We start from the raw sequence: 25,121 nt of genomic DNA on the forward strand, positions 1-25,121 counted from the left end.
GCAGTGACCCAGGAAGCGCCGGGATGGAGCGGGTGCAGCGCTGAGAAGATGCGGAGAAGACGCCCGGGAGCCCGCATCAGGTAATGTATTTTTCATCGGATCGGCCGCCGCTAGCGACGCGCACTTTACCCGCGGGCGATCGATGGTAATTTCCCGCACGGCGCGATCGACGGACCGATCCGATTTCGGAAGGAAATCGGATCGTCAGCGGCGTTTACCGCGAACGATTGGCAGCAGATTCGATCCCAGGATCGAATCTGCTGTCGAAACGGCTGGGAATCGGGCCAGTGTATGGCCACCTTAACTCTTCTGTCTTTAAGTTAACTCTCCAATTCTTAAAATAACTCCAGAGTTAAAGACAGGCTGTTTATTAACTGCGTGTGAAACTAACTACAGAGGAGGTCAATTAACTACAGTGGAGGTAACGTAAGGAATGTGTGGAGGTAAGTTTTCTCTTGCCTTATTATCTCCAGCATGATCTTAGTTAATTGAGGTCAATGAGAGACCAACCATGAGATGTGAGGAGATAAATCATTAGTTAAAGGTGGCCACTAACGGTCCAATTTCTAGCAAGAAATCGATCGAGCCATCAGATAATTCTGATTGGAAGAAAAATCGTTCACTACACCATCAACGAACCAATCTTTGCTTCCTATCACAACCAACAATCCACAACTATTTTTATAATCATTCATAATCAATTGTGCCCATCAACCGAGATTATTTATAACCAATCCAATCAGAATTTCTGATTGCTTGAACGATTTTTAGCTAGAAATTGTACTGTTAGTGTCCACCTTTAGACATATGAGGAGAGATAATTCATGGTATAAATAGACAGAGAGATAATCCATGAGATATGTTTTGTGAATATGCCTTTAAATAACTTGTGACAATACCTCACCTTTAGCATGAGACTGCAGCCTGAACATTAACCCTTAATAAGCATGGTGGCCTAACTTAGTACCTTGATAGTGCAAGCTTCTGATATACTGTATATATATTTCAGACTCACATCCCTGTAGTAGACTCAGCTTAGCACATCAGAAGGAAACACAGAGACTTGTCTTGTGATCAGCGTCACTAAGATGTGGAGTTATTGCTTGGCTGGGCCACGTGGCTAGAAGACACTGCTGAGCCAATGCATAGAGGGGGAAACTGTTGCAGGAAGTTAGTTAAAGGTCACCGGAACCAGGCCCCTCCGTTCATGGCTCTGACTAAGCCCAGAGCAATACTGCAATCAACATGCAGCAGAGACTTCTATCAACAAGACTGGAGCCATGCTGCAGTCAACACACAGAAAATACTTCTATCAACAAGAGCGGAGACATACTGCAATCAACACACAGCAGAGACTTCTATCAACAAGACTGGAGCCGTACTGCAATCAACGCACAGCAGAGACTTCTATCAACAAGACTGGAGCCGTACTGCAATCAACACACAGCCGAGACGTCTATGAACAAGACTGGAGCCATACTGCAATCAACACACAGAAAATACTTCTATCACCAACAGCGGAGATGTACTGCAATCAACACACAGCACAGACCTTTATCAACAAGACCAGAGCTGTACTACAATCAATACACATTGAAGATTCCTATCAACAAGACTGGAGCCATACTTCAATCAATACACAGCAAAGACTTGTATCAGCAAGACTGCACAGTAAAGAGGTCTATCAACATGACCGGAGCCATACTGCAATCAACACACAGCAGAAACTTCTATCAACAAGACCGGAGCCAAACTGCAATCAACACACAGAAAATACTTCTATCAACAAGAGTGAACAGCAAAGACTCCTATCTACAAGACCAGAGCTGTACTGCAATCAACACACAGTGAAGACTTCTATCAACAAGACCAGAGCTGTACTGCAATCAACACACAGCAAATACTTCTATCAACAAGACTGGAGCCATGCTGCAATCAACAAACAGCAAAGACTTCTGTTAACAAGACCAGAGCTGTACTGCAATCAACACATAGCAGGGACTTCTATCAACATGACTGGTGCCATGCTGCAATCAACACACAGAAAATACTTCTATCAACAAGAGTGAACAGCAAAGACTTCTATCAACAAGACCAGAGCCATACTGCAATCAACAAACAGGAAAGACCTCTATCAACAAGACCATGCAATAAACATACAGCAAAGACTTCTATCAACAAGACCAGAGCTGTACAACAATCAACACACAGTGCAGACTTATATCAATAAGAGCGGAACCGTACTGCAATCAACTCACAGAGAAGACTTCAATCAACAAGACTGAAGTCATACTGCAATTAACAAGACCGGAGCTGTACTGCAATCAATACACATTGGCTGAAACAGAGTTGCTACTTGCTTATATGATTGTTTCAAATTAGGGGAGATCAGATTTCACCATATACCATTGTTTTTATGACTGAGCACCCCACCGGGAACAGAAATTTACCCAAAGAGATCCTGAAATTGGTGTTCAGTGCAGCTGGGGGATGGGGGTGGGTGACCAATTAATGCATTCTCCTCGCATATTCCAGTGATTGGTTGCCACAACACAGACTGTACTACCTGCGGTCCCGAGTAGAGGGGAGGGTGTTATAGTAATTTAAGGTGCGGATATCCTGTTGGTCTGCTCTGACTGGTTTGTGTGGTTGTTCAGATATGATACCAGAAGCTCTCTGAAAGCTATAGCCATGTACACGCAAGGGCTGACACTCTCATTGTCTGCTGCCAAAAAAAGCTATCCGTGCTTTTCAATCCCAGCGCATGCAAAACAGGTGCCACATTCTAGTCTCCAGCCAGCAGAACCGCAGGGCTGACAATCTAATCCTCTGTTAGCGTAACTGATGTTGTGAAGGTTATTGCTGGCTTGCTATCCTTGTTACAACTCTCAGAAAACAGAGTGTTTGGGGGAGTTGATAGATAGATAGAAGTTAATAGTGATTGCTAAACTGACACTGATTGAGGCTTATAGGAGTAAATAGGGATTTATATATGTTGAATGTGTGTGGAAATAAAGCTGTTTCAGAGAATGTGTTGCCATTGCAAGGAAATTAAACGCTGCCAATGTACAGAATCCAGGAACTGAGTATAAAGCTCCATACACACCTGCAATAAAGATTGACCGTGGTCAGTAGACACATCTTGTTGTCCGATCACACGGTAGTTCAGGACATTGTGAGCTCACCCCTCAGTGTTGCGGGGAAGCGGTTGTGGTGCTGCAGTTTGTACATTTACATGTACGTTATAACAAGAGACGCAGCTTGCTCATTGGACCCTCGAGTACGCACGGACTGCGGCCAATAACTGCTGTTTGAAAAATTCAAACATGTGGATCTTCTTCTCCGTAAACGTTTATTGTTCATCTTGCTCTGCCGGTCACTGGGGACAGATATTCTTGTTGCACAACCTTGGTGATATCGTTGATGTCAAACGGCATTTGTTGGAAGTGTGTAGGGGTCTTTAGCTGTTCTGTATCAGCAGGTCAAGCTTCAGGAGACTTTCCTCTGTCCCCCATAAGTACAGGAAGCTGAAGGTCAGTTAAACAGGAACTTTAACCAAGGATTTAACTTCATCCCAATCAGTAGCTGATAGTCCCTTCCCTACGAGAAATCTTTACCTTTTCTCAGATAGATTATCAGGGGGCTCTGTATGGCTGATATTGTGGTGAAACCCCTCCCACAGTGTGATGTCAGGGCCATGGACATGACAGTTTCCTGTCTGTGCACCTTGTTGGAAATGAGGGCTGTTACCAACTGCCAAGCAAGCAGTATCTCCCTGAGATTAGGGATGGCAATGCTTGGGAGAACTCACGGAGAAGCATGTGATCAGTTTGATTAGCTTCTGATTTGCTGTGATGACCTGGTTTATCACATGATCATGACCAGCAAATCAGAGCCTTATAAATCTATCAGCTGATCAAACTGATCACATGCTTCTCCGTGAGTTCTCCTAAGCATTGCCCTGCCTACCTGAGATTTATACAGTAGATGTATAAAAAAAAACAACCTTTTAGCCTATCACATTGTTAGTGGTTGTGTTTATAGATAATGGCAATTGAAGCTGTCTGTTTTGTTTCATTTCTGCCAGTAGTAAAGATGCTGACCTGCAGGCTTACCATGGAATAAAAAACATGAACAAATTACACCATGAATATCAATCATTTCTTAATCTATCCTCTTTTTTTCAACGCCTCACTTTACAATGTTTTGATTTGTTTTTTAAATCTTTTGTCAAAGTTCCTCTTTACGGTAACATTTTACCTTGTTGAGAAATAAGCAATTCCTTCATTTCAGCTCCACAAGTTAATAAGATTAACGCCACATATTATTTCACACTGCTTACCTTGTTTCTGAGCGCACCCAGCTCGTCCACCATGATCCTAAAACAGTTCATCAGGCTGAGAGTGTCTGTGCTGCTGCCAGTCACTTAACTAGTGCAGGTGTGGAAAATAACTAAAAAATACATCCTGCTTTGTGCATCCGATTACTGATGTGTTAAGGGGGAATATTTCAGATACTCCTGGTAACCCCGTCTTGCTAAGAATCAGTCATTGTTGATATAATCTGTACACTAATGAGGTTTCTGTCCTCTGTTTCACAGCCAGAACCGTCCTGAGAGAGGGTCACCCCCGCCTCCATTCTTACGGACGCGCTCCTCTGGCCCCGACGCAGACTCCGGAACTCTAGGGAACAATGACCCCATCACCCTCCCCGAGCACAGCTCACCTGTGTGACGTCACACGCATGGACACGTATGTGCACACGGACCACGTGATGAGGCCAGGGGGACCTAAAGTGTGAGCAGTGTGAGCGGACTATGCCACGGCAGCACTGCCACGTCTCTGTGACCTCCTCCAGGACAGCCACGGATGAGGGGACACTTAAGTTGTATGTCAAATTCCTCTGGAGAACTTCCTCTGATGGTCTTGTTCCATGTTAGGGGGTCACTCCACCTAGAATGAGATATGTCAGTTCCACGTGGAGTCTGGCCTGCTGACTTTGGCTTCTTCTGTTTCATGAGGCCTCCAGTGATGGGATCTTCTCACCATAGTTCCTGGCTCTGCTACTATCAGTCTCCTGTTAGCGTCCACCCTGGTGTGTACCCAAGGCCACGTTTCTGTAAAGGCCGCGCAGGCCCATGCCTAGGGCGGATGCTGTCCAAAGGGGTCAACTAGACATGGAAAAGGGGCTGCTATATTTGGAAGATGAAGCTGCAAAAGGGGAGCCATGTATAGAATAGGGGGCTGCACATGGAATGGGAGGAGGGGCTTTTGCACAGGGAATGGGAGGAGGGGCTTCTGTACATGTAATGGGAGCAGGACAGTTGCACATGTAAGGGGAGCCACAGAAACGTTTCTGGGGCGAAAAAAGTATTAATCCAGTTTTATAAATGGAAGGGTGTGCCCTGGGAAATGGGTGTGCAGAGCTGGGAACTTAGGAGCACAGAGATCTCACCACCAGAACCCTGAAGGGGATGAAAGTATCCAGCAGTGGGAGGGTGGAAGCCCCAGTAATGAGTATAGAAGATGTGCGGAGCAGGGGGAGCAGGGAACTGAAGCGTGCCGAGATCTCACTGCCGGAGTCCCTGACAGATAGAAGAATCCAGCATTGAGAATCTAGGTAGTAATGGATGCATCAGGTATGCAGAGCTGGGAACTCAGGGAGGCAGAGATCTCACCACCAGAGCCCCTGAGAGATAGAAGAATCCAGCATTGAGAATCTAGGTAGTAATGGATGCATCAGGTATGCAGAGCTGGGAACTCAGGGAGGCAGAGATCTCACCACCAGAGCCCCTGAGAGATAGAGGAATCCAGCAGGGGGAGGAGCCTCTGGTAATGGCTGCAGCAGGTATGCAGAGCTGGGAACTCAGGGAGGCAGAGATCTCACCACCAGAGCCCCTGAGAGATAGAAGAATCCAGCATTGAGAATCTAGGTAGTAATGGATGCATCAGGTATGCAGAGCTGGGAACTCAGGAAGGCAGAGATCTCACCAGCAGAAGTCTCCACTCATACGCTGAAATGTCAGTTCTGGGCAGAGTCATCCTTTAACCACCTCCACAGAATTACCGCTAATACATTTTGTCACAATGACACGTATGGAGAACTCAGATTACATGTCCTTCTCATGTTAATGTTTTTCTTTGTGTTTGTTTTTGGAAAGCACAATTAATACATAAAATACCTCTTTGGAGAAAGAAGAGGGGGCGTGTTCTTTTATTCTGGATCATATCAGAGTGTAGAGTGGAGAAGATCACCCGATCTACCGAGGATTAAAGAGGACCTGAACTCTTGCACAGGACAGAAGGAAAACAGAGAGAAGTGCACCCTGTGTGTATTTAGAGAGTTTAGCCTGTGTAATCCCCCCTCCCCTGTGACTAATCACCAGTGTAATTTGATCTCTCATTTGTGTCTGCTCAGGAATCTCCTCTGGTAGTTAATACTATAGCAAAAATAAGAAAGGGGGGTAATCACTCAGGCATGCACAGGGGCGTAACTAGAAATCACTGGGCCCCCCTGTAAAACATTGTAAGGCCCCCCCCCCCTCCTCCTCGCTTTCTTCCTAGGTCAACTGAAAACCGCTGTTATTCAGTTGGCTACTGGCCAGTGCACACTGTTTTCCCTATGCAGATAAAAACATACAGCAGTGAGGCACTGCACACATTTTCTTTAATGACATTAGTTTCTGTGATAAATGTGCATGTTTTCACACAAACAGACACACATGGTGTGCAGAAAACTGCATACAGAAAACTGCCAGACGAGTGTGCTCCCAGCCTCAGCTTATTACACTCACTCTGTCCATCTCTGATGGAGCAGAACTGGCTCTGCAGACTTCTCCAGCGTCACTGTAAGGGCTTGTTTACACTAAGCTTTTTTTTAAAGAAAAGCGCTTGTGCAATGATTCCCTATGAGAGAGTTCACATATGAGCGGTTCGATTCTGAGAGTCAAAGAGTTCACTTCCCAACTTGCACCAGGAAGTGAAAAAACTAATCGCTCTACAAAAGCGCCTAGAAAAACGCTTTACAAAAAATTACAATGCGCAGGTAAGCGCCGGGAGGCACTAAAAAAAAAGATCATGCACAAAATCGCAAAACGCTGGCGTCCATTGCGATTTTTGATTGTGAACAAGACCGAACTGTTGATTTACCGATATACACATACAACATATTCAAAACTTTAATAAGCTGAGTGTGAAAAACAAACAACATCCAGAGAACAACACTTGTATTGATGGGAGAGGTCAGAGGAGGATGGGCCAGACTAGTTTGAGCTGACAGAAAGGCTACAGTGACTCCCTCTGTACAATGCACCATTCATTGCACCACGTTGGGTTCTTCTCCTGTCAGCCAAGAACAAGAAACTGAAGCTGTGGTGGCCACAGGATCACCCAACATGGACAGATGAAGACTGGAGATCCCACCTGGTCTGATGAGTCTAGAGGTCTGGCAGCAGTGGCAGGGCCAGAATTTGGAGCAGTCCAGGCTGGGTGGTTTGAGGCAGGGCAGAACTGGAAATTCACTGCATGAATGTGCAGCCGACCAATCTGCAGACGTTGTGTGATGTCATCATGGAGGAGAATCTCAAAGCAATGTTTTTCAGCATCTCGTTAAATCCATGCCAGGAAGATCTGAGGGAAATCCTTTGCAGTATTGGTACAGAGTTCCTAATAAAGTGCTCAGTGAGTGTATATGAATAATAATAACAATACCAACTGGCAAGCTCAATCTACAGCATGGGTTTGGCTGGTAATTTGCACTATAGGTAAAGTTTGGTGAGAAACACTAGAGAAACGGCCTAGAAGTGTTATAAACTGTTAGAAGTGATACTTCTTATAGAAAATGAGAAATCTACATTAAAAACAACTCCATAGACTGTAGGCAGAGGATTGGTGCTGCCTGTGAGCCAAAGAAAACAGAGAGAGATGGTGACTGCGCTGCCTCTAGTGGTGAGGTGGGGAGGAGCTACAGGCAAGCGAAGTTCATATCGTCAGCAATGTTGAAGACTTGCCGGCCGCTGCCCGAGAAGGAGACGGTTCTGGGCAAACAGGACATGGATTCCCTGCGGGGAGATCACAGAGATTAGAGGCACAAGGGGAATCAAGCATTATGACATTCTTATTATTTAGTATTTATATAGCACTGACATCTTCCGGAGCGCTGTACAGAGTATATTGACCTCAGAGGAGCTCACAATCTAATCCCTACCATAGTCATATGTATGTGTATAACCGGGATCATGTTGTGTATGTATCGTAGTCTAGGGCTAATTTATGGGGAAGCCAATTTTTTTTTTTTTTTGGGGGGGGGGGGGGGGGGCTGTGGGAGGAAACCGGAGTGCCTGGGGGAAACCCAAGCAGTCACGGGGGGGGGGCATACAAACTCCATTCAGATAGTGCCCTGCCTTGAATTCAGACCAGGGACCCAGCGCTGCAAGGCGGGGGTGCTAACCACTACGCCACCATGTGTTCCAATTTTGATTGGCCAGTCATTGGTCAGTTGTACCACCTCCATGTAGTATGAGGCCAACAGATTGCGAATGCTATGAGCAGATTGTGCAGCCGGTACGCCCTCATACTACATGGAAGTGACAAGTTTGGCCAATCAACATTGAATGTGTGTATGCACCCTGAGGCCTAGTTCACATTATAAATCACCAGCGTTGCACGATTTTGTTAGCGCTTTTCCCTGTGTTTTTTTAACTTCCTGACGTCAACCAGGAAGTGAACTCTTTGTCCTGGAAATGAATAAATACAATGTATTTATTCATAAAGGCACTCAGCAAATTGCTTTTCAAAGCAATTTTTCAAGCTCTAGCCGCATTTGCAATTGGAAAGAAAGCTCATCACTTATTTGAGAATACTGACATAAGCAAACATTGCACAACTGCTTTTAAAGCGATTTTTTTAAATCACCAGTGCTTAAAAAAAATACAAATCACTTCTAATGTGAACAAGACCTGACAGTTATAGATATAATTACATTTCCTATAACATAAAATCCAATTTCCATAACTTATAGAGAATTTTAAATGTTTTCTTTTTGCTTGGGAACATGTGAAATATTACAAATAAACATTTCATTTGTTAGAGCTCCCCCTGCTGGTAGTAAGCTAATATTTCAGCAAAAAAACAGAGTGTCGCTTTACTGCTGCAGTAAATTAATCTCTAACAGGACAAGACACAGAACTTTTATATTGTGCTTTTCTCCTGGCGGACTCAAAGTACAAGAGCTGCAGCCACTAGGACGTGCTCTATAGGCAGTAGCAGTGTTAGGGAGTCTTGCCCAAGGTCTCCTACTGAATAGGTGCTGGCTGCTGAACAGAAAGAGCTGAGATTCTGAAAACGAGGCTCTGCTGTTTTCAATGCAGCTATTATATATTTACGCATTGCAGCAGAATGATGCTTGCTTTTATATTGTGGTAATCGCACTCTTACTGGTTCCACCACCTAAGTAAATGTCACCTTTTCATTTGAGATTTTTCACATTTTATTGATTTTTTTTTTTCAAAAAACATCTATTTTTAGTACTAAACTTAAAAATAAATAAAGGTGAATATGAAAGAATAACAATACTGTCCCTGTAAAAGGAGGAGGCAGCAATGAAAAAATAATATTTTGTAAATTGAAGAAGATGTTGACGTCTGTCAATTTTTTATTCCTGTCCGTAATTTCCTGTCCCCGGGTCTGTCTGAGTTCCTAGAAAACAGATGTGGAATCATGGAGTTCCCGGGGACAGAAAATGAGGGACAATCTCTGCAACGCAGAAAGAAAGAAGATCCAAAAAGTTACAATATGTTATGTGACGGTAGATGCAGAGCAAGGTGGCATCTTAGCTAGTAGATCTTATTTTGTGTATAGATTTTGTCTATGGTGTTTCCACCATCTGTAGAATGTGCATCTTTGCATTGCATCTCCTTCCCTCTGAAGTGTGTGAAAGAATTTCAGTAACACCTCGCCAGCTGCCCCGTTCATTACCTTCACTAGTAATAAGGCCTTGCAGGCAGGGGCGTATCTAGGTAATATAAAGCCTATGGGAAACAGTGAGATTGTGCCCCCCCCCTCCATCCCGGTCAGAGCCCCTTGCCCTCTAAAAATAGCATCTTTTCTTGCATACATGTGCTATGGTTGCCTGTGTTTTTTTGGCTCGGAATATTGCTGAAGTTACTTTGTTTGGAAACATCTCTTCTTATTCCCTCCCTGTCCTCTTTTCTAACACTAAGCCAAGTGCGCCCTACAGACATAAGTTAAGTAGCCATGTTCCCCAGATAACAGAATGAATCTGATCTGAGGTCTGAGGCATGGGGGCAAGCATGGAACCACAAAGGCAAGCATGGCGCCCATGGTGCTGTGGCACCCATGGCATGAGCTCTGCCTGCACCCCTCTAGATACGCCTCTGCTTGCAGGTCATTTGTATGAAGCTATTGTAACATGCAAACGCCTAGACATCATCATGGGATGAATAGAGCCCTGTCTATTCCACAATATGTATGTTGTAATTGCAGGAGTGTAGCTATAAGAGGGCAGCCCCTGCGACTGCAGAGGGGCCCAGAGCCGTAAGTGGCCCAACTACTACTTTACTCCATTCGATAAAAGGGCCCCCCTTCAGATCTGGTGTTTTGTGGCTACACTTGTTGTGGGTGTGAAGATGATGATGATGACCACACTGGTTTTATCACCCTTGTGAGATGGGCCCCCAGGCTGTGAGGGCCACCAGGGGTAGGCGAGGGTGTGAGATGGGCCCCCAGGCTGTGAGGGTCACCAGGGGTAGGCGAGGGTGTGAGATGGGCCCCCAGGCTGTGAGGGCCACCAGGGGTAGGCGAGGGTGTGAGATGGGCCCCCAGGCTGTGAGGGTCACCAGGGGTAGACGAGGGTGTGAGATGGGCCCCCAGGCTGTGAGGGTCACCAGGGGGAGGGGTGTGAGATGGGCCCCCAGGCTGTGAGGGTCACCAGGGGTAGGCGAGGGTGTGAGATGGGCCCCCAGGCTGTGAGGGTCACCAGGGGGAGGGGTGTGAGATGGGCCCCCAGGCTGTGAGGGTCACCAGGGGTAGGCGAGGGTGTGAGATGGGCCCCCAGGCTGTGAGGGTCACCAGGGGGAGGGGTGTGAGATGGGCCCCCAGGCTGTGAGGGTCACCAGGGGTAGGCGAGGGTGTGAGATGGGCCCCCAGGCTGTGAGGGTCACCAGGGGGAGGGGTGTGAGATGGGCCCCCAGGCTGTGAGGGTCACCAGGGGTAGGCGAAGGTGTGAGATGGGCCCCCAGGCTGTGAGGGTCACCAGGGGGAGGGGTGTGAGATGGGCCCCCAGGCTGTGAGGGTCACCAGGGGTAGGCGAGGGTGTGAGATGGGCCCCCAGGCTGTGAGGGTCACCAGGGGGAGGGGTGTGAGATGGGCCCCCAGGCTGTGAGGGTCACCAGGGGTAGGCGAGGGTGTGAGATGGGCCCCCAGGCTGTGAGGGTCACCAGGGGGAGGGGTGTGAGATGGGCCCCCAGGCTGTGAGGGTCACCAGGGGTAGGCGAAGGTGTGAGATGGGCCCCCAGGCTGTGAGGGTCACCAGGGGGAGGGGTGTGAGATGGGCCCCCAGGCTGTGAGGGTCACCAGGGGTAGGCGAGGGTGTGAGATGGGCCCCCAGGCTGTGAGGGTCACCAGGGGGAGGGGTGTGAGATGGGCCCCCAGGCTGTGAGGGTCACCAGGGGTAGGCGAGGGTGTGAGATGGGCCCCCAGGCTGTGAGGGTCACCAGGGGGAGGGGTGTGAGATGGGCCCCCAGGCTGTGAGGGTCACCAGGGGTAGGCGAAGGTGTGAGATGGGCCCCCAGGCTGTGAGGGTCACCAGGGGGAGGGGTGTGAGATGGGCCCCCAGGCTGTGAGGGTCACCAGGGGTAGGCGAGGGTGTGAACAATGGGGGCCCTATCCAAGTATTGCTGGAGGCTGCATAATTTGTAGTTATGCCCCTGTGTAATTGTATTAAAGGTACCATTATCCTCTTCCCCCCCCCCCCCCCCGGACGAGTAGTAGTAGCTATGTCCCTTACCTCTCGCCCCCCCCCCCCCTTCCACGCGCACGCTCCCGCGCTCGTTACCGCTGCCAATCGTTAGCCGGGAGATCAATGAATGGGAAAACAGTTCCCATTCATCGATCTAAGTTCCGGTGTGAATGACCTCCACCTATTAGACGGCGCCGCCATTCACAAAAAACCAATACTTACACATCCACGCATTACTTCCTCTTTGAGTAGTAATACTATGCACATGGAAGTTATGCGTGAGGACATCTTCTGGACAAATAGTAAAATTACATCTACATACCTTTTTTTTCATTAAAATACATTTTTTTAACATTTAAAATTAACCCCTTACCTCCTACTTTCCACAATATTTACCCATAAAAAATATTTGCAAAAAAAAAAAATATACAGTAAAAAAAAAAAAAAACATGAATAGGGAACTTTAGGGACTGAACTTTTTTTTTTTTTTAATATGTATGTCAAAACGGTATAGTAATGTTACTTTATGAATTATGGGCTCGTAATTAGGGATGGACTCAAAATTGAAAAAGTGCACCTTTATTTCCTAATGAAATATTGTGCGATACATTGTACTAGGGAAAAATTTTAAACGTTAAACAAAAACTGAGAAATAATGTATTTTTTCCTTATTTCTTATTTTTCCTGTTAAAACACACTACGAATACAATACAATTCTTAGCAAAACGTACCCCCCCTCCCCCCCCCCCAAAGAAAGCCTAATTGGTGGCGGAAAAAAACAAGATATAGATTGTTTCTTTGTGATAAGTAGTGATAAAGTTATAGTTGAATGAATGGAAGGAGCGCTGACAGTTGAAAATTGCTCTGTTTTTTAAAGGGGAAAAACCCTTGGAGGTGAAGTGGTTAACCTCCTTGCCGGTTATCCCGAGCTCAGCTCAGGGTAACCTGCGCAGCAGGATTTCTCAGGCCCCGCTGGGCCGATTTGCATAATTTTTTTTTCCTACATGCAGCTAGCACTTTGCTAGCTGCGTGTGGTACGCGATCGCCGCCGCTACACGCCGATTCACCGCTACCCGCCGTACCGAGCCAGCCACCCCCCCCCCCACCCCTGCGCAGCCTGACCAATCAGTGACGTCATCCCGCCCCGTCGCCATGGCGACCGGGGAAGCCCTGCAGGAAATCCCAATCTGAACGGGATTTCCTGCTTACTCTGATCGCCAGAGGATGGGGGGATGCTGCCGCTCAGCGGCTATCATGTAGCGAGCTCTGGGCTCGCTACATGATTTGAAAAAAAATGAAATAAAAGTGCTGCGCTGCCTCCTTGCCGGTGGGAATTGGACCGGCAAGGAGGTTAAAGTAGAAACTTGTCAGAAAAATACATGAATAGACCGTGCAATCTGGTGTGCATTCAGACCGTCGATAACTATGAAAACTGTCTGACGTGTGAATACACATAAAGTGGGGCCTGGATGTTACCAAAAAGGTTGTCTGCCCTTTTTATAGACTAATATGGGCGGGCATTTCTTTGTCTTGGATTGATATAGGAGGCGTGGTTCTGTGTCTGAGATTGATATGGGCGGGGCAGTTCTGTGTCTGGGATTCATATGGGTAGTTAGGTTCTGTGTCTGGGATGGGATTGATGGGTGGGGCAGTTCTGTGTAAAGGATTGATATAGGCGGGGCAGTTCTGTGTCTGGCATTGATATGGGTGGGGCAGTTCTGTGTCTGGCATTGATATGGGCGGGGCAGTTCTGAGTCTGGGATTGATATGGGCGGTGCAGTTCTGTGTCTAGGATTGATATGGGCGGTGCAGTTCTGTGTCTAGGATTGATATGGGCGGTGCAGTTCTCTGTCTGGGATTGATAACAACAACAAATAACATTTGTAGAGCGCTTTTCTCCCATAGGACTCAAAGCGCCTAAGCATGGCTCAGACCATTGTGGTACAGAGGAAGAATTTTATAAGTCCGGAAATGCCAGGCTAAACAGGTGGCTTTTCAGTCTGGATTTGAATAGCTCCAGGGATGGTGCTGTCTTTACTGGGTGTGGCAGGGAGTTCCAAAGAGTAGGGGCAGCATGACAGAAGCCTCTATCTCCAGATTTTTTGAGGTGCACTCTGGGAGTGACCAAGTTTATAGAACTTGCTGATCTGAGGTTGTGAGATATGTGGTGCAGCTTCAGCAGGTCCTTCATGTATCCAGGGCCCAGATTGTGCAGGGATTTGAATGTCAGCAGTCCAATCTTGAAGAGTATTCTCCATTCTACTGGTAGCCAGTGCAGTGAGCGAAGGATCGGTGTAATGTGACAATGGCGAGGCTGGTTTGTTAGCAATCTGGCAGCAGCATTCTGCACTAATTGCAGGTGACGCAGGTCCTTTTTGGGGAGGCCAGCATAAAGGGCATTGCAGTAATCCAGCCGTTATGTGATGAAGGCGTGAACTAGGGTTGGAAGATCCTCTGGGGGAATCAGATGTTTAATCTTTGCAATGTTCTTCAGATGAAAGTAGGAAGATTTAACTACAGATGAAATTTGGTTTCTGAAACTCAATTCCCCATCGATTAGTACGCCAAGGCTGCGCACAAGGTTGGAGCTGTTTATGTCTGAATTCCCAATCCTGATTGGTGTTGCTTTAGGATAGAGCTGTTTTGATGGCGAGCACTGGCTTTGGACAAAGAGGACCTCAGTTTTGTCAGCATTCAGTTTCAACCAGTTATCATTCATCCATGCCTGAAGCTCAGCTAAGCAAGAGTTTATTTTTGGGGTAGGGTCTGTTCCACCAGGTTTGAAGGACAGGTATAGCTGTGTGTCATCGGCGTAGCAGTGGTACGTCAGGCCATGTCGTTGGATAAGTGTACCGAGTGGCAACATGTAGATTGCAAACAGCAGAGGGGATAGGATTGATCCTTGTGGCACTCCGAATTGTAGAGGTGCAGGTTTGGACATTATAGGTCCTAGGGATACTCTCTGTGTTCTGTCAGTCAGGAATGATCTGAACCACTGGAGGACTGATCCACTGATGCCACAGTACTCCTGCAGTCTGTTAAGCAGGATTTCATGTATCAAAAGCCGCTGAGAGATCCAACAGGATTAGGATGGAGCATTCCCCTCTGTCCCTTGCCATGAGCAGATCGTTGCAGACTTGGATGAGGGCTGTTTCACAGCTGTGGTTGTAGAGGGTCCAGGATGTTGTTTACTGACAGGCAGCCTGGTTTCAAGTAGCAGATAGACAGCCTTTTCCATAACTTTACCTAAGAAGGGGAGGTTGGAGACAGGTCTGTAGCTGTAGGTCTGATATGGACGGTGCAGTTCTGTGTCTGGGATTGATATGGGCGGGGCAGTTCTGTGTCTGGGATTGATATGGGCAGGGCAGTTCTGTGTCTGGCATTGATGTGGGCGGGGCAGTTCTGTGTCTGGCATTGATGTGGGCGGGGCAGTTCTCTGTCTGGTATTGATATGGGCGGTGCAGTTCTGTGTCTGGGATTGAGATGGGTGGTGCATTCTGTGTCTGGGATGGGATTGATGGGTGGGGCAGTTCTGTGTAAGAGAATGATATGGGCGGTGCAGTTCTGTGTTTGGGATTGATATGGGTGGGGCAGTTCTGTGCCTGGGATTGATATGGGTGGGGTGGTTCTGTGTCTGGGATTGATATGGGTGGGGCAGTTCTGTGTCTGGGATTGATATGGGTGGGGCAGTTCTGTGTAAGGCATTGGTATGGGCGGTGCAGTTCTGTGTCTGGGATTGATATGGGTGGGGCAGTTCTGTGTCTGGGATTGATATGGGTGGGGCAGTTCTGTGTCTGGGATTGATATGGGTGGGGCAGTTCTGTGTCTGGGATTGATATGGGTGGGGCAGTTCTGTGTCTGGGATTGATATGGGTGGGGCAGTTCTGTGTCTGGGATTGATATGGGCGGGGCAGTTCTCTCTCTGGGGTTGATATGGGCGAGGCAGTTTTGTGTCTGAGATTGATATGGGCGAGGCAGTTTTGTGTCTGAGATTGATATGGGCGAGGCAGTTCTGTGTCTGGGATTGATATGGGCGGGCCAGTTCTGTGTCTGGGGTTGATATGGGCGGGCAGTTCTGCGTTTGGGATTGATATGGGCGGGGCAGTTCTGCGTCTGGCATTGATATGGGTGGGGCAGTTCTGTGTCTGGGATTGATATGGGCGGGGCAGTTCTGTGTCTGGGATTGATATGGGCGGGGCAGTTCTGTGTCTGGGATTGATATGGGCGGGGCAGTTCTGTGTCTGGGATTGATATGGGCGGGGCAGTTCTGTGTCTGGGATTGATATGGGTGGGGCAGTTCTGTGTCTGAGATTGATGTGGGCGGGGCAGTTCTGTGTCTGGCATTGATGTGGGTGGGGCAGTTCTCTGTCTGGGATTGATATGGGCATTGCGTCTCCTTTACCTTCTCCTCCTGGAGAGCTCCACCATACACAGCGTCCCGCTGAACTCCGGACCCCCCCTCCAGAATCTGCTCAGGGATCCCGTCACCTTAATCTCTACTGTCTGCAACTGGCACAGAGGGGTCCCGTGTGCAATCAGGCTTCGGCCCCCCGGGGTGTCCTTCGGGCTGTAAGAAAGAGAGATAAACAGGTTGGGCAATTAAAGGGTCCATTCTGGTTGTTATCATTATTACTTTTTTTTATTAATATTATCATTACAAAAAACTAGAAATCACTGAGCCCTTTGCAAAACTTTGGAAACCTCCTCTCCTCTCAAAACAGAAATTGGAAAGACAGGCCAGGCAGGAAAAAACAAAACAAAAACATACTTACAGTAAAGGTCGTCTGGTATAGGTTCCCCCAATATAGGCAGCCTGGTATAGGTGCCCCAGTATAGGCAGCCTGGTATAGGTGCCCCCAGTATAGGCAGCCTGGTATAGGTGCCCCCAGTATAGGCAGCCTGGTATAGGTGCCCCCAGTATAGGCAGCCTGGTATAGGTGGCCCCAGTATAGGCAGCCTGGTATAGGTGCCCCCAGTATAGGCAGCCTGGTATAGGTTCCCCCAGTATAGGCAGCCTGGTATAGGTGCCCCAGTATAGGCAGCCTGGTATAGGTTCCCCCAGTATAGACAGCCTGGTATAGGTGCCCCCAGTATAGGCAGCCTGGTATAGGTGCCCCCAATATAGGCAGCCTGGTATAGGTGCCCCCAGTATAGACAGCCTGGTATAGGTGCCCCCAATATAGGCAGCCTGGTATAGGTTCCCCCAATATAGGCAGCCTGGTATAGGTGCCCCAGTATAGGCAGCCTGGTATAGGTGCCCCCAGTATAGGCAGCCTGGTATAGGTGCCCCCAGTATAGGCAGCCTGGTATAGGTGCCCCCAATATAGGCAGCCTGGTATAGGTGCCCCCAGTATAGGCAGCCTGGTATAGGTGGCCCCAGTATAGGCAGCCTGGTATAGGTGCCCCCAGTATAGGCAGCCTGGTATAGGTTCCCCCAGTATAGGCAGCCTGGTATAGGTGCCCCAGTATAGGCAGCCTGGTATAGGTGCCCCCAGTATAGGCAGCCTGGTATAGGTTCCCCCAGTATAGACAGCCTGGTATAGGTGCTCCCAGTATAGGCAGCCTGGTATAGGTGCCCCCAATATAGGCAGCCTGGTATAGGTGCCCCCAGTATAGACAGCCTGGTATAGGTGCCCCCAATATAGGCAGCCTGGTATAGGTGCCCCCAGTATAGGCAGCCTGGTATAGGTGCCCCCAGTATAGGCAGCCTGGTATAGGTGCCCCCAATATAGGCAGCCTGGTATAGGTGCCCCCAGTATAGGCAGCCTGGTATAGGTGCCCCCAGTATAGGCAGCCTGGTATAGGTGCCCCCAATATAGGCAGCCTGGTATAGGTGCCCCCAGTATAGGCAGCCTGGTATAGGTGCCCCCAGTATAGACAGCCTGGTATAGGTGCCCCCAGTATAGGCAGCCTGGTATAGGTGCCCCCAGTATAGGCAGCCTGGTATAGGTGCCCCCAGTATAGGCAGCCTGGTATAGGTGCCCCCAGTACAGGCAGCCTGGTATAGGTGCCCCCAGTATAGGCAGCCTGGTATAGGTGCCCCCAGTATAGGCAGCCTGGTATAGGTGCCCCCAATATAGGCAGCCTGGTATAGGTGCCCCCAGTATAGGCAGCCTGGTATAGGTGCCCCCAGTATAGGCAGCCTGGTATAGGTGCCCCCAATATAGGCAGCCTGGTATACGCCCCTGAACTAGGCTTATCCATTCTTCCCACTGCTTTGCTTCCACGTCTCCCCTCTGAAGAGCCCAACACTGGCTCCCTATCTGCTCCAGGATCAGTTTCCAGATTCTGTGCCTGGCTTAAAATCTGTGCACAAGATCTGGCCAACCTCCATCTCCGAGTTTGTCCACAGATATACACCAGGCTGCCCCCTCCGGTCCTCCAATGACCTCTGCCTGACAGCACTGCGCATTTCTCACTTTCATGCACGCATGCAGGACTTCTCAAGAGCTGCTTCCACCCTATGGAACTCCATCCCAACCCCCCTCTGACACGCCCCTTCCTGCAACGCCTTCAATCAAGCCCTCAAAACACTCCTCTTTGAGATGGCTGACCCCGCCCTCTACCGCACATTAGCCCAGCACCTACCCAGCAGCCCTACTTAGTGTGTCCCTCACCCCTCCCTTTCCTGCCGTGTACTTCCTGATCCTGTGACCCCACCAATGACACCCTTCCCTTGGTCCAGCTCAGACGTGAGTGGCGGGTCTCACATGACGATCTTGGTCTTGCTGCTGGTGGTATTGTTGCTGTGGAGTTGGATGTTGATGGTGATGCTTCCCTGATTCTCCTCCGTCAGGGTGAACTCCAGCAAGATGTGATAGGCTGCCATTAATGGGTAAACAATAAATTATAAGTTGTTATTATAGAGTATACAGGTTCTTGGCTGCAGAAATGTTAAATAAAGTGCAATACAAACTATATACCGTACTTGGGATGCACCGACACTGAGGACAGGCAGAGCTCCGCTCCAATGAAATACTATCACTGCAGTTCTTCCCCAGCTCAGCCTGTTTCTGCCAATTTCCAACACAGAGAATATTCAGATCTCTAATAACCAAATGACCCGGAGCCTGTCTTATCTCTGGACACAAGTGGACTGCGGGATGGCTTGGCTTGATTGGGGTCTATATATATCGTTATAGTTATTTATCTAGACAGACTAGCATGCCAGTGACCTCTGACAGGGCAGCAGTTGTGCAGCAATAGGGATGCAGAGGTTGCGACTGCACCGGGGCCCCTGGAAAAGAGGGGTCCACTAGGGGCCCTCCTTCATCCATCTTATTAGCTTTGCATTGGTGCTATGCTTGTAATGAACACCTATATATGTGCATTGCATAGTGGTAACCCTTAACAAACTGTTTCCTTACTCTGATTAAACCTCTCTGGCACTGTAGCTGACCCCTCCCCTGCTTACACCTCTCTGGCACTGTAGCTGACCCCTCCCCTGCTTACACCTCTCTGGCACTGTAGCTGTCCCCTCCCCTGCTTACACCTCTCTGACAATGCAGCTGTCCCCTCCCCTGCTTACACGTCTCTGACACTGGAGCTGTCCCCTCCCCTGCTTATACCTCTCTGACACTGCAGCTGTCCCCTCCCCTGCTTACACCTCTCTGACACTGCAGCTGTCCCCTCCCCTGCTTACACCTCTCTGACACTGCAGCTGTCCCCTCTCCTGCTTACACCTCTCTGACACTGCAGCTGTCCCGTCCCCTGTTTACACCTCTCTGACACTGCAGCTGTCTCCTCCCCTGCTTACACCTCTCTGACACTGCAGCTGTCCCCTCCCCTGCTTACACCTCTCTGACAATGCAGCTGTCCCCTCCCCTGCTTACACGTCTGACACTGGAGCTGTCCCCTCCCCTGCTTATACCTCTCTGACACTGCAGCTGCCCCCTCCCCTGCTTACACCTCTCTGACACTGCAGCTGCCCCCTCCCCTGCTTACACCTCTGACACTGCAGCTGTCCCCTCCCCTGCTTACACCTCTCTGACAATGCAGCTGTCCCCTCCCCTGCTTACCCGTCTCTGACACTGGAGCTGTCCCCTCCCCTGCTTATACCTCTCTGACACTGCAGCTGCCCCCTCCCCTGCTTACACCTCTCTGACACTGCAGCTGCCCCCTCCCCTGCTTACACCTCTCTGACACTGCAGCTGTCCCCTCCCCTGCTTACACCTCTCTGACACTGCAGCTGTCCCCTCTCCTGCTTACACCTCTCTGACACTGCAGCTGTCCCATCCCCTGTTTACACCTCTCTGACACTGCAGCTGTCTCCTCCCCTGCTTACACCTCTCTGACACTGCAGCGGTCCCCTCCCCTGCTTACACCTCTATGACATTGCAACTGTCCCCTCCTCTGCTTATACCTCTCTGACACTTCAGCTATCCCCTCCCCTGCTTACACCTCTCTGACACTGCAGCTGTCCCCACCCCTGCTTACATCTCTCTGACACTGCAGCTGTCCTCTCCTTTGCTTACACCTCTCTGACACTGCAGCTGTCCCCTCCCCTGCTTACACCTCTCTGACACTGCAGCTGCCCCTTCCCCTGCTTACACCTCTCTGACAATGCAGCTGTCCCCTCCCCTGCTTACACGTCTCTGACACTGGAGCTGTCCCCTCCCCTGCTTATACCTCTCTGACACTGCAGCTGCCCCCTCCCCTGCTTACACCTCTCTGACACTGCAGCTGTCCCCTCCCCTGCTTACACCTCTCTGACAATGCAGCTGTCCCCTCCCCTGCTTACACGTCTCTGACACTGGAGCTGTCCCCTCCCCTGCTTATACCTCTCTGACACTGCAGCTGCCCCCTCCCCTGCTTACACCTCTCTGACACTGCAGCTGTCCCCTCTCCTGCTTACACCTCTCTGACACTGCAGCTGCCCCCTCCCCTGCTTACACCTCTCTGACACTGCAGCTGTCCCCTCCCCTGCTTACACCTCTCTGACACTGCAGCTGTCCCCTCTCCTGCTTACACCTCTCTGACACTGCAGCTGTCCCGTCCCCTGTTTACACCTCTCTGACACTGCAGCTGTCTCCTCCCCTGCTTACACCTCTCTGACACTGCAGCGGTCCCCTCCCCTGCTTACACCTCTATGACATTGCAACTGTCCCCTCCTCTGCTTATACCTCTCTGACACTTCAGCTATCCCCTCCCCTGCTTACACCTCTCTGACACTGCAGCTGTCCCCACCCCTGCTTACATCTCTCTGACACTGCAGCTGTCCTCTCCTTTGCTTACACCTCTCTGACACTGCAGCTGTCCCCTCCCCTGCTTACACCTCTCTGACACTGCAGCTGCCCCCTCCCCTGCTTACACCTCTCTGACACTGCAGCTGTCCCCACCCCTGCTTACACCTCTCTGACACTGCAGCTGCCCCCTCTCCTGCTTACACCTCTATGATACTGCAGCTGCCCCCTTCCCTGCTTACACCTCTCTGACACTGCAGCTGTCCCCTCCCCTGCTTACACCTCTCTGACACTGCAGCTGTCCCCTCCCCTGCTTACACCTCTCTGACACTGCAGCTGCCCCCTCCCCTGCTTACACCTCTCTGACACTGCAGCTGTCCCCTCTCCTGCTTACACCTCTCTGACACTGCAGCTGTCCCCTCCCCTGTTTACACCTCTCTGACACCGAAGCTGTCTCCTCCCCTGCTTACACCTCTCTGACACTGCAGCGGTCCCCTCCCCTGCTTACACTTCTATGACATTGCAACTGTCCCCTCCTCTGCTTATACCTCTCTGACACTTCAGCTATCCCCTCTCCTGCTTACACCTCTCTGACACTGCAGCTGTCCCCTCCCCTGCTTACATCTCTCTGACACTGCAGCTGTCCTCTCCTTTGCTTACACCTCTCTGACACTGCAGCTGTCCCCTCCCCTGCTTACACCTGTCTGACACTGCAGCTGTCCCCACCCCTGCTTACACCTCTCTGACACTGCAGCTGTCCCCTCCCCTGCTTACACCTCTCTGACACTGCAGCTGTCCCCTCCCCTGCTTACACCTCTCTGACACTGCAGCTGTCCCCACCCCTGCTTACACCTCTCTGACACTGCAGCTGTCCCCTCCCCTGCTTACACCTCTCTGACACTGCATCTGTCCCCTCCCCTGCTTACACCTCTCTGACACTGCAGCTGTCCCCACCCCTGCTTACACCTCTCTGACACTGCAGCTGTCCCCTCCCCTGCTTACACCTCTCTGACACTGCAGCTGTCCCCTCCCCTACTTACACCTCTCTGACACTGCAGCTGTCCCCTCCCCTGCTTACACCTCTCTGACACTGCAGCTGTCCCCTCCCCTGCTTACACCGCTCTGACACTGCAGTTGTCCTGTGTAGATTTGTGGGCTCCATATCAATAAAGTTCTTGGGGCCCCATGTAAAACTTGCACTGGGTCCCAAGCTCCTTAGGCCACTGATACAGAGGTTGATTCTTGGCAGGGCAGCAATGCCATAAACCCTCATATCTGCTAAAGTAGGAGAGTTATGGATGGGCTGATAACACCTTCAGCATCTCTGTACGTTTCTGGTAAGAATAAGGCCAAGAATCAGGTTCTACCACCTCACCAAGCTGATTAAATCCCAGACCATGTTTTGGTGAACCACAACTCCCAATAATTAGGTATTTGTACTGGCAGAAAACTTCTTTTCAAGCCAGTTCACCTGTCCTTTCTATAACTGCCATATCTCATTCCCACTTATAGAGCAAACATTATAACAAAGCATTGACAAACTGGATGTATAAACCAAGGCTAATCAATCTGTTGAGCATGCCCCTGGCTCACACCTATGGCCGGATTTCAGCCAAGGCCACATAGGTCATGGCCTAGGGCACCATAGGATCAAAGGCGGGTTGGCAGCAGGCTTTACTGGGGGAAGGGAAGAGTCACCTTGCTACCTAAACTGGAGGGAGGCGGGGTCATCAGGCTATCGAAATGGGAGGGTCATCTGGCTTCTTATACTAAAGGGAAGGGGGTTAGGGGTGGTCAGGATACCTATACAGGGGAGAAGGGGGAGTCATCAGGCTATCTAAACTGGAGGAGGTGGTAAAGGGTCATCTGGCTACCTATACTGGAGGGGGGAGGGGTCATCTTGCTACCTATACTGGAGGGGGCGGCTGCTGACAGTGGCCTTGGGTGGTAAAGAGTTACAAATCCGGCCCTGCCCACACCGTCCTGTGAGTGGCAGGATAAACACCGTAGGAACTTCCTGTATCTGGGATACACAGCAATTAGCATTGCCTGTGATGCCGTCTCCTTTGGCTGATACTTACGTTACTTTCCTGAGTGCTGGGGTCTCTGTGTTGGGTGACATTGAGAGAATGACTGTCTTGCTGGTGGCAGTGGTGGGATCTTTCACCATCGAGTGCTGGGTTTAACATTGGTTTACACCAGGCCTGCTGTGGATCAATGGGCTTAAGGTAGCCATATACGTAGCAATTTTGATTCAGTCGACTAAGCAATCAACTTTATTAGGTGATCAACTTCAGTTTGGTTGTTCGAAAGTCCCTGAGAATCCCCCATGAGGAGAGGGACTAGTCCAACTCCTTTAAGGCGGAATTCTGTGCGTGTTTTCAGCATCACATAGTTGTTACAGGGAAGTGACTGGCAGGTGCCCTCTCTCCCCAGTTCCCTGACCACCTCACATGGGTGGGAAAGGGGGAGGAGTCTGAACGGCTTATATATTCTCTGAGCACAGAGCGAGGAGAGATTTGCAGGCCTAGCAGCCAGGGTGCAATGATTGCTCAGTGTGTAAGTTACAGGACCTCACGCAATGTTAGTTATTACGTATTCCGCATATATAGCGCTCACCACAATATGGCTCGTCAGCTCCTGTCTTCAGGAACACCTGGATCTCTCTGGGCGCCTCGGCCGTCATGTAAGTGATGCCATTGGTGCCATTCTCTGTCTCAGGGTTGTAGTCGCTGAGCAAGATGTCTCCCTGTGGAACGATCAGCGGATTCTCCTTCCCCAATCCTGCAGAGAAGAGTCCATCAGTAATGGAGTGCATGGAAGAGTCCATCAGTAATGGAGTGTGAGCTTCATGTCTGCTTCCTCCCCTGTCCATACCTTCCAACTTTATGAGATAAGAAAGAGGGACACTTAACCTCCGCCCCTGCCATATCCCTGATCACGCCCCCGACACACCCCTAGTCACGCATACCATAAAGATTTCATGAGAAAAATGTTGTTTTGTAATTCAAACCACACTGGTCCTTTCTTTTCTGGTCCATTATCCTTCATAGTAACATTTTAAAATAAGAACTAGAAAATAAGAGCATGGGAGCAAGAGAGAGGGATGAAGTTTAGAGCCAATTAAACACAACTTTCAGGTGACGAAATACATATATTTACATAGATCTGTACATCAGTTCTGAAAGAGGAACAAATGAGGAAGAAAGAGGGACAGAGTCCCCAAAAGAGGGACAGTTGGGTGCTATGTCTGTCTGCCTTGCATCTACTGCAAACCTACAGGTTCTCTTTAAAGTGGACCTGAACTCTTGCACAGGACAGAAGGAAAGCACAGAGAAATGCACCCTGTACGTACCAATCTGGGGGCAGAATGACAATGATGGGGTCTCGCAGTCCACGCAGAGCCCCTCCTGGAACATCTGGTAGGAGGAGCAAGGGAAGCCAATGAATGAGCACGTTCCCAGCACGGCGTTGATGAAGACGGCGATCGACCTCATGTGGTCACAGATCAGGTATTTATATGCTGAAAAACAACACTGGTCATTTATTATTCACTGGGGTAATGAGTTTACAGCAACCAATCAGGTGATAGATTTCATTGCCTAACCTGCCCTGCCTTATCCTGATAGGTGTATGAGTTGTGGTGCATGGTGGTGCAGCGCAGTAGGTGGCTGTGCCGCTGTAGATACTCATATAAATCTGAGGAAGTGGGATTCGGCCCCCGAAATGCATTGTCTGTAGTGTTATCCAATAAGTATTAATTTCAGCTCCAGCTGTCATTTGTAGAAGTAAACCAACCAGATGTACTTAACTCTTTAGAACTTTTATCATTTTTTGGGGTGCCTCCTCTCACCCCTTTTATTTCTTATTCTAATTGGTTGTTGAGATGTAGGTAACACCCTCTCCCATATTCCTCAGAAGCCAGACAACACATTAGTGATGGTGATGGCTGATAGTATACTC

The 25,121-nt window shown here is 49.3% G+C and overlaps 2 protein-coding genes across 8 annotated transcripts in view; one reads left to right on the forward strand and one right to left on the reverse strand.

Annotated features, from left to right (window-relative positions):
* The window catches only part of POPDC2 (popeye domain containing 2), a 48,441-nt gene extending 42,255 nt beyond the window's left edge, over positions 1-6,186 (forward strand). For 5 of the 7 annotated variants that reach the window (XM_068266292.1, XM_068266295.1, XM_068266294.1 and 2 more), the window contains exon 5: positions 4,601-4,689. Coding sequence is in view for 2 of the 7 variants with exons in the window: in XM_068266290.1 (XP_068122391.1) it covers positions 4,601-4,686 (86 nt within the window). In the remaining 5 variants the exon portion in view is untranslated. Of the gene's footprint in view, positions 1-4,600 lie in introns of all 7 variants that reach the window. The other 2 variants (XM_068266290.1, XM_068266296.1) reach the window with 1 other exon arrangement.
* A 977-nt stretch (positions 6,187-7,163) lies between these two features.
* The window catches only part of PLA1A (phospholipase A1 member A), a 59,976-nt gene continuing 42,018 nt past the window's right edge, over positions 7,164-25,121 (reverse strand). The window contains exons 7-11 of the mRNA XM_068270975.1: positions 24,514-24,681; positions 23,778-23,942; positions 18,687-18,798; positions 16,379-16,543; positions 7,164-8,059 (exon numbers count right to left, since the gene is read on the reverse strand). Of these exons, the coding sequence (XP_068127076.1) occupies positions 7,963-8,059; positions 16,379-16,543; positions 18,687-18,798; positions 23,778-23,942; positions 24,514-24,681 (707 nt within the window). The 3' untranslated portion in view covers positions 7,164-7,962. The remainder of the gene's footprint in view (positions 8,060-16,378; positions 16,544-18,686; positions 18,799-23,777; positions 23,943-24,513; positions 24,682-25,121) is intronic.

This window comes from Hyperolius riggenbachi, chromosome 2 (assembly GCF_040937935.1).
Source record: "Hyperolius riggenbachi isolate aHypRig1 chromosome 2, aHypRig1.pri, whole genome shotgun sequence".
In the NCBI taxonomy this organism is placed as follows: Eukaryota; Metazoa; Chordata; class Amphibia; order Anura; family Hyperoliidae; genus Hyperolius; species Hyperolius riggenbachi.